Below are 8,801 nucleotides of genomic sequence, written 5' to 3'. Positions count from 1 at the left end.
TTTCCCGGCGGAACGAGCTCATTCCAGTGGTTACAATTATTTACAGAGTGCACGGCGGGGCACTGGAGGTGGCAGCGGTGGCAGGACAGACGGACGGACAGACGGATGGAGGTGACACGGGGGTGGGCAGCAGCTGAGGGACCCCCGAGCTGCCAAGGAGGGGCTGGGGGGCACACGGTGGCACACAGTGACCTCATGCAGCAGTGACAGGCACAGGGCAGGGTGCCCTGGGAGCCGCCAGCCCCGGAGCTGGGGAAGCTCTGGAGGTGACAGGAGACACCCAGAGCTGGCACCGCTCCGGAGAGCTCAGCTGCTCTCCCAGGTCCCTTCCTCCTCCTCCTCCTCCTCCTCACAAAATCAGGGATGTGTAACCAACGGGAACGAGGCCGGTGCTGTTGCCATGGCAGCAGCGGATCCAGTCTTCATCCACGGTGGAGAGAAGCTCCAGGATGTCCCCTTTGTGGAAGCTCAGGTGCCCATCAGCCGTGCCCGTGTGGTCACACAGTGCCCGGACTGCCCTGCGTCAAAAATGTCACCCCTGGGCCACAAATGTCACCCCCTGTGCCACAAATGTCACCCCTGTGCTACCAGTGTCACCCCCCACACCAAAAATGTCACCCCTGCGCCACAAATGTCACCTCTGTGGCACGGATGTCCCCCAAGGGTGTGGGGACATTGGGGTCAGCGAGGATGGGGAAGAGGGAAGCACCAAACACCGTTTGGGATGGCCACAAACCCACCCTGCCCACTTGGACAGAGCTGTTCCTACAGCTGCCACACGCTTGCCCCACACAAACTGCCACGAATCCACAAAGCACACAAGAAAATGCCAAAAATTGTCCCCAAAACGTTTTGGAAAAGCAGCTGAGCCCAGGTGGGCAGAGGCTCAGGTTCCCCCAGAGCCCAGCAGGGGAAGGGGATCCTTGGGGGTGCTTTCCCTTTAGGGATGTGTGCGACCCCCTGAAAGCAGCCCCGGCTTTCCCCCAGCCAGAAAAGCTCTCGCAGCCCTGCCCAGTCCCTCTCCCAGCTCTGTCCATTCCCAGCCCTGCCCAGCCCAGCCCAGCCCTCTCCCATCCCATCCCATCCCACTGACCCCATCAATCCCATCCCATCCCATTGATCCCATCAATCCCATCCCATCCCAGCTCTGCCCTGCTGTGCCCATCCCAGCCCTGCCCAGTCCCTGCCAATCCCAGCCCTGCCCATCCCATCCCAGCCCTGCCCTCTCCCAGCCCATCCCATCCCATTGATCCCATCCCATCTCATCCCATCCCATCAATCCCATCCCATCCCATCCCATCCCATTGATCCCATCAATCCCATCCCACCCCATCCCATCAATCCCATCAATCCCATCCCATTGATCCCATCAATCCCATCCCATCCCATCCCATCAATCCCATCCCATCCCATCAATCCCATCCCATCAATCCCATCCCATCAATCCCATCCCATCCCATCCCATCCCATCCCATCCCATCCCATCCCATCCCATCAATCCCATCCCATCCCACCCCATCCCATTGATCCCATCAATCCCATCCCATTGATCCCATCAATCCCATCCCATTGATCCCACCCCATCCCAGCCTCACCTGCGGCCCGGGGCCAGGCCAGCCTCGCTCCTGCCCGGTTGCGGCTCCGGGCTGCGGCTCCTGTCCGGTGCCAGCCCCTTCACCACCCCGGCCAGGACACGGGGGCTGGGGGCCAGCCAGCGGGACGGCCTCCTGCCGGAGCAAAGGGAGCCACCAGCTCACCTGGGAGCCCTTCCTGCTGCTTATCTCAGGCTTATCTGCTGATCTGGGAGCTGATAAACAGCACTGAGCCTGCCCAGGAGCTCCTGCTGCTCCAAGGCGATGGCAGCAGTGCTTGGGTTGTGCACTAATGCCAAGGGGAAACCCTACAAGATCCCCATGAAGCCACCACAGAAACATTTCCTCAGCCCACCTGAGCACACAGAAGCCCTTCCTCAGCCCACCTGAGCACACAGAAACCCCTCCTGAGCACACAGAAACCCTTCCTCAGCCCACCTGAGCACACAGAAACCCCTCCTGAGCACACAGAAATCCCTCCTGAGCACACAAAACCCCTCCGGAGCACACCTGAGCACACAGAAATCCCTCCTCAGCACACCTGAGCACACAGAAACCCCTCCTCAGCACACAGAAACCCCTCCTGAGCCCACCTGAGCACACAGAAATCCCTCCTGAGCACAAAACCCCTCCCCAGCCCTCACAAACCCTTCCCCCTGTGCCTGCCCAAGCTGGGTCTCACCTGGACCTGCCCGAGGCGGCGTCAGGGCTGCAGGGGAAGCTCCTGCACGAGGGGTTGGTGGCTCCAAAGAGCCAGCCCAGCCAGCTGCCCCTGTCAGCACCGGGAGGCTCAGCCATCTCTGCCTGGCTCCTGCTGGCAGGAGGCTCTGGGGAAGCAGCCAGGAGGTTTTTTCCAGCAGTGGGATCATCCAGCTTGGTGAGCGCTCTGGTTCCAGTGGGCAAGAAGAGATCTTCAGGGGAGGAGCTCCCTGAGGTGTCAGTGCTGCTGCTGGGCTTTGGGTGAGAGGGTTCAGGGCCAGCTTTGGTCTGGAGCAGCTGCAGCTCCGTGGCTCTGGGCTCACTCAGGGAAATTTGGGGTTGCCCAGCCTGGCCCGGGCTGGGTTCCCCTGCCCGCAGCTTCGTCCACCAGACCGAGGGGGACTTTTCCTTGCTGGCAGCAGTGTAAACCCTGGAGCTCTGGCTCAGCTGGCCCCACCAGCCACTGAGGCCAGCCCCAGTGCCCCCAGCACCCTCCTGGCTCTCTGAGGGGGTGGCAGAGCCCAGCAAGGTGCGGCCGATTTGGTCGCCCCAGCGCAGCACCTGCTGCAGGGTTTGCTGCAGGGCAGCCCCCACTGGTGGGGCAGGCACCAACCCACCCATGGCGGCTTGGGAGCGGCCCCCTGTGCCCCCCACCCTGCCCAGGGCATCGGGAGGGGTCTCATCCTCCAGGCTGTCCCCAGCAGCACCGCTGTGCCCCCCCAGGGACCCCCGCGCGGGGCTGGGGGACAGCGGGGGCTGCAGGCGGCGGGACAAGGGCCGGACGTCCACGGAGAGGTGGTGGTGCTCAAAGAGCAAGTCCAGGTGGAAGGTCAGCACCGAGAGGGGCTGGATGAGCAGCAGGAGCTCGTCAGCAAGGTGGGGCAGAGGGCCTTGGCTCAGGGCAAAGAAGGCCGTGGGGGAGTAAAGCACGGAGACGACACCTGTGGGGACAGGGACAGGTGAGGCAGGGGCAGGATGGCCCCTGTGCTTGTCACATCCCCACCAAGGGCCAGCCAGGCTGCCCACGTCACTCAGAGCACCCTCTGTGCTGAAGATGCACCATGGAAAACCATCCACTATGGGAAGTGGATGTATCCCAAGCCCAGAGTGGGATTTTCAGCCTGGCAGATTGAGAGGGCTCGGGGAGGGAGCTCCCGGGCACCGTGTCCTTACCTGGGCTCTTCTGCAGGTGAGATATCCACAACTCCAGCTGTTTAATGCTAAACAAGACAAAGAGAACCCAAATTAGAGCCCCTGGGACAGCTCCAGCCTGCTGTGGGGCTGGCAGGGTTAACACCACTCACTTCAGAAGGCCGAGGATGAAGGCGTGGAACTTCTGCCTGCTGCTGCTGAGAGGGGCCAGCCCGGCCACGTGCCAGCACAGCGAGTGCAGGGAGCGGCTGCTGGGGCCTGTGGGGTGCAGAGCACAGACACTCGGGGCCCAGGGCACAGACACTCACTGATCAGGGCACAGACACTGCCCAGAGCACAGACACTCAGTGCCCAGGGCACAGACACTGCCCAGGGCACAGACACTCAGTGCCCAGGGCACAGACACTCACTGATCAGGGCACAGACACTGCCCAGAGCACAGACACTCAGTGCCCAGGGCACAGACACTGCCCAGGGCACAGACACTCAGTGCCCAGGGCACAGACACTCACTGATCAGGGCACAGACAATGCCCAGAGCACAGACACTGCCCAGGGCACAGACACACTGCCCAGAGCACAGACACACTGCCCAGGGCACAGACATTCACTGATCAGAGCACAGACACAGCCCAGGGCACGGACAGTGTCCAGAGCACAGACACACTGCCCAGGACACAGACACTGCCCAGGGCACAGACACTCACTGATCAGGGCACGGACACTGCCCAGGGCACGGACACTGCCCAGGACACAGACACTGCCCAGAGCACAGACATTCACTGATCAGGGCACAGACACAGCCCAGGGCACAGACATTCACTGATCAGGGCACAGACACTCACCCACCGCAGCTGGCCCAGGGCACAGCAGCACTCCAGGCACCTGGAGATGCCCCCAGCCTCACCCTCACCTGTCTTCACCGAGGCTTCCACCACGCTCCAGGGGGAGTTTCTCCTCTGGCCTGTGATAACATCCTTCTGGAACGGCTTCAGCCCGTCCTCCACCAAGGCGTAGAGTGCAGGGCACAGGGTGTGCAGCAGCAGGTAGCCCACGTCGGGGTTGAGCCGGCTGTCCCCCAGCTGGGCCTGGGGAGAGCAGGAACACGAGGAGATGGGAGGGAGGGCAAGAGCAGCACCCGACCCCGATTCCGCTGGGAGGGATGAGGGAATCCCAAAATCCTTCCCAGCCCTCACCTTCTGCACCACGTTCCGTGCGGTGCTGAAGTGGGCGATGACCTTGTCCACAGCGGAGCTGACGGCGACCAGCAGCGCTGGGGACGAGGGAGAGGAGGAGAGAAAGAGAGAAGGAGAGAAGGAGGGAAGGGTCAGTGTGGAGGGACCCGGACACCACCGGACCCTGCTGTGCTGGAACCGCAGGTCGGGCACCCTCGGGGGGTTGCGGTGGTGGCTGCAGCCGCGTTCTCCGGCTGGCCCGGATCACCTGCCGGGGGCGGGCAGGGCCGGGCCCGGTGCGGGCAGCGCTGCCGGTCCCTGCCTGTACTGTCCCCGCCTGCAGTGTCCCTGCGTGCCTTCCGTTGTCCCTGCCCCAGCCCAGCCCTGCCGGTGCCCCGGACACCGACCCGCCCCAGGACGAGCCCCTCGCACCCTCCCGACCCCGCTGCCCCCTCCTCCTCTCCCTCCCCGTTCTGCGAGGATTTGCCCCAACCTTTCGCTTGCTCGCCATGCGGCCCCTCCGCTCTTCCCCCGCCGGGCCGGGCGGCTCCAGCGGCGGCTCCAGCGGCGGCTCCGGCGGGGAGCGGCTCGGGCCTGGCTGGAGACAGCGGGGCAGCGGGGTCAGGCGGGGCGGCGGCTGCAGCGCTGCCCGGGCCCGGGGGAGGAGCGGGGTCGGCGGCGGGGCCCGGCTCGCTCCGGCTCATGGGGCCAAGGGCGGCGGGGCCGGGGCGGGCCGGGCGGAGGAAGCGCTGGGAGCCGCGGGGCGGAGCGGCAGCACCGGGACGGCCCCGGCACGTCCCGAGCCGCGCTGGGCCATGCGGGGGGAGCCCCGGAGCTCGCCGTGCCCGGCCCGGAGCGACCCGGGATCGCTCTCACCGCCCGGAGACCGCACCCGGCCCCGCAAGCCCCGGGCAGGGTCCCGGAAGGAGCCGGAGTCACCCCCAGATTCACCCCCAGACTCCCCCCAGACTCCCCCCAGACTCACCCCTAAACTCTCCCCCCAGAGTCACCCCCAGACTCCTGCCCAGGCTCACCCAAGACTCACCCCCAGACTCACCCGCAGACTCACACCCAGACTCCCCCCACACTCACCCCCAGATTCACCCCAGACTCCCCCCCAGACTCACCCCAGATTCACCCGACTCCCCCCACACTCACCCCCAGATTCACCCCAGACTCACCCCAAACTCCCTCCAGACTCCCGCCAGACTCATCTCCACACTCACCCCCAGTCTCACCCCCAAACTCACCCCCCGTGCGGGTCTCCTCTCCTCTCTGCGCCGCCCGTGGCACCGCGGGGTCCCCGCCGGGCCCCCCGAGCCCCCGGAGCGGGGCTGTCCCCATCCCCTTTTCCCCTGGGGGCAGCCGCCCCTTCTCCACATCCCTGGGCTGCCCCTCGGCGATGGGCTGCAGGCTGGGCCGCGCTCTCCTCCTCGCCTGGTGCCCGTCGCTGGCTGCCAGACCCTGCGTCACCCCCAGGGACACCGGGGGTCCCCAGCCCGGGGCTTGCCCCGGGGGCACCGGGGGGTGCTGGGCCGGCTCTGCCCGCGGGCCCTTGGGCTGCCGGGCGGCGCTGCGGGACCGCAGCTCCTTGAACGTGGTCACCTCTCTCTGCCTGGGGCCGGGGGGCCTGGCTGGCCCGTCCTGCTGCACCTGGGGCTGCGGCCGGGCCGGCTCCTGGCCCGCCGTGCCCGAGAGCAGCTCGCTGCCGGGGGGCAGCTCCGTGTCGGGCGAGAACACGATCAGCCAGTCACTGCGGTCAACCCTGGCCTGGGCGGGCGCGGGCACAGCCGCGTTCCTCTTCCTCCTCTGGGCCAGCTCGTGGAAGGAGGTGATGGTCTTGGTGGCCGTGTCTCTGCAGAGCTCAGCCGGGCCGGCTTTGGGTTCTGGCCCGAGCTGCTGCTCCGCTCTGTGCGCGTTCAGCACCTGCAGCCGCCGCCGGGGCCGAGGGGGCACCGGGGGAGGGACCCCGCCGGGCCGGGGCCGCGGCTCCGGAGCGCTGCTCGGGACACCGGGATCCCTCCGTTCCGGCACGGGCGGCGGGGCTGCGGGCGCCGCATCGGGCTCGGGGAGGGGGTTGCAGTTGGGGTCGAGGTCAGTGCTGGTGCCGGTGGTCTCCGGTGCTGCTGTGCTGGGAGAGAGCTCCTCGCAGTGAGAATCGAGCGAGTTGATGCTGCAGAGGCTGTCTGGGCTCTTGCTGGCCACAGAGCTCTTGGTGGCTCTCGGGGGCACCGGGGAGTTGTGGTTGGCATCTCTCCCATGGCATGTCCTGTGCTGGTCAGCCAGAGATTCTCCATCAGCCAGACGCTCTCCATCAGCCAGAGATTCTCCATCAGCCAGAAGCTCTCCATCATCCAGAGGCTCTCCATGCCAGGCATTTTCTGTGGGAATGACGTTCAGCTGCTTGTCAGGGGACTGGGACTCTGCTCTGGCCAACTCCTTGCAGTACACCGAGACCGGCGAGTCATCCAAGCTGAAATCCGAGCAGCTACTGACAGAGGAGGAGGAGGAGGAGGAGGAGGAAGCCAGATCACAAGGGGGATCACAAGGGGAAGCCGCCTCCTCCTCGTCTCCGCTGTGCAGGCAGGGGAAATCCTCCGGGTTCTGCAGCCCGAGCGTCTCCGGCTCCGGAGCATGGGACTCGCAGCAGCGACATTTCACCGAGGGATTGTTGGAATTGGCATCCACCGGCTCCCGGTTCTCCGGGCACTGCGTGCAGCCCGTCTGCTCCCCCCGGCCCGTGGAGCCCTCCTGGAGCTCGGGGTGCCGGGAGAGGTGCAGCCCCAGGGAGATGTGCTGCAGGTGGATGTGGTTGAGGTTGCACAGGAGGCCTTTCTTTGGGGCCAGCATCGTGCTGCCTCGCTGGAAGTGCCCAGGGCTCCCAGGAAAGGCCAGCAGCTCCTCTCTTCACACCATCCAGCTCCCTGCAAGCACCAAACACCCTCCTGGTCAAGGAAAAACACGGCAGGACAAACCTGGAGAGAGGCACAGCCGGGGGAAGAGGGACAGCGGTGACCTTGCAGCAGGGCCTGGCACAAGGGCTGGGGCTTAGAGAAGGGGATGTGCCCCCAGGGAGGGGCTGCCCCACAGCTTCCTGCCCGGTTTGGGGCTCTGAAGGCAGCCCTGGTCCCTGGAGCACGGCCTGGGAACGTTCTCAGGAAGCTCGGGCTGCTTCCGGGGCTGGATTCCCTCCGGAGGGTCGGGAGCATCTCGGGGATGCCTCAAGGAGAAAACGCCCTTGGAGCCTCGTCAAGGCGGGGCGGGCAGGGGGGGTTCTGTCCTGCCTGGGGGCGGTGGCACCAGGGGGGCTCAGGGACCAGGGCTTGGCTGGAACCGCCGCAGAACCGGCACCGCAGCACCGGGCCCGGCTTTACCGGGGAGGAGCCGCAGCCCCGGGCACCTGCTGGAGGCTCCGGGCAGGGAACGGGCAGCGGAGAGCGCGGGAGGGCGGATCCGAGCATCTGCCAGCGCCGAGCATCCCCCGGGCCCGAGCATCCTCCAACACCGAGAATCCCTCGAGCATCCTCCAGCTCCGAGCATCCTCCAACCCCGAGCATCCCCCGGTTCCGAGCATCCTCCAGCTCCGAGTATCCTCCAACCCCGAGCATCCCCCGGTTCCGAGCATCCTCCAGCTCCGAGCATCCTCCAACCCCGAGCATCCCCCGGTTCCGAGCATCCTCCAGCTCCGAGTATCCTCCAGCCCTGAGCATCCCCCACCCCCAAGCATGGTCCAGCCCCAGCATCCTCCAGCCCCGAGCATCCCTCGAGCATCCTCCAGCCCCGAGCATCCCCCAACCCCGATCATCCCCCGAGCATCCTCCATCCCTTGATCATCCATCGCCCGGCCCCGGGGCGAGCACGGGCGGCCGGGCAGCAGGAGCGGCCCCGCGGGGCGCGGCCCTCCCCATCCCCATCCCCCTGCAGCCCCCGCCCGGCTCCATCCCCTTCTTTCCCCGTCCCTCGCTCACCTCCTCGGCGCTGCGGCGGCGACTGCGGCTGCGGGAGCGAGGGAGGAGCCGCGGCCCCGCCGGGAGCCGCCCGGTCCCGCCCCACCGGCGGCGGCGGCGGGGGCGGCGCTCCGGGCATCCCCGGTACCGGCATCCCCCTCCCTCCATCCAACCCCGTCCCCAGATAACAGCAAGCAGCGCACCTACAATAATTTATATTTATTGACATAAATCAGA

The 8,801-nt window shown here is 66.4% G+C and overlaps 1 protein-coding gene across 2 annotated transcripts; it reads right to left on the bottom strand.

The window, feature by feature from the left end:
* Nucleotides 1–7,485, bottom strand: RUSC1 (RUN and SH3 domain containing 1). 2 transcript variants are annotated; one of them, XM_058821767.1, is made up of 9 exons: nucleotides 5,868–7,485; nucleotides 5,111–5,215; nucleotides 4,639–4,715; nucleotides 4,356–4,530; nucleotides 3,596–3,701; nucleotides 3,465–3,511; nucleotides 2,275–3,232; nucleotides 1,596–1,727; nucleotides 1–518 (listed from the first exon to the last, which is right to left on the bottom strand). In XM_058821767.1, the coding sequence occupies exons 1-9, from the start codon at nucleotides 7,465–7,467 to the stop codon at nucleotides 350–352; spliced, it is 3,369 nt and encodes a 1,122-aa protein (XP_058677750.1). In that variant the 5' UTR covers nucleotides 7,468–7,485; the 3' UTR covers nucleotides 1–349. The 2 variants fall into 2 exon arrangements, with proteins under 2 accessions (XP_058677750.1, XP_058677751.1); XM_058821768.1 differs by having other exon boundaries at nucleotides 361–513.
* Nucleotides 7,486–8,801: the final 1,316 nt, after the last annotated feature.

The sequence above is a fragment of the Ammospiza caudacuta genome, chromosome 30 (genome assembly GCF_027887145.1).
Source record: "Ammospiza caudacuta isolate bAmmCau1 chromosome 30, bAmmCau1.pri, whole genome shotgun sequence".
In the NCBI taxonomy this organism is placed as follows: Eukaryota; Metazoa; Chordata; class Aves; order Passeriformes; family Passerellidae; genus Ammospiza; species Ammospiza caudacuta.
Note: the sequence above shows the minus strand (reverse complement) of the source record. Positions and strands in the feature narration are given on the sequence as shown.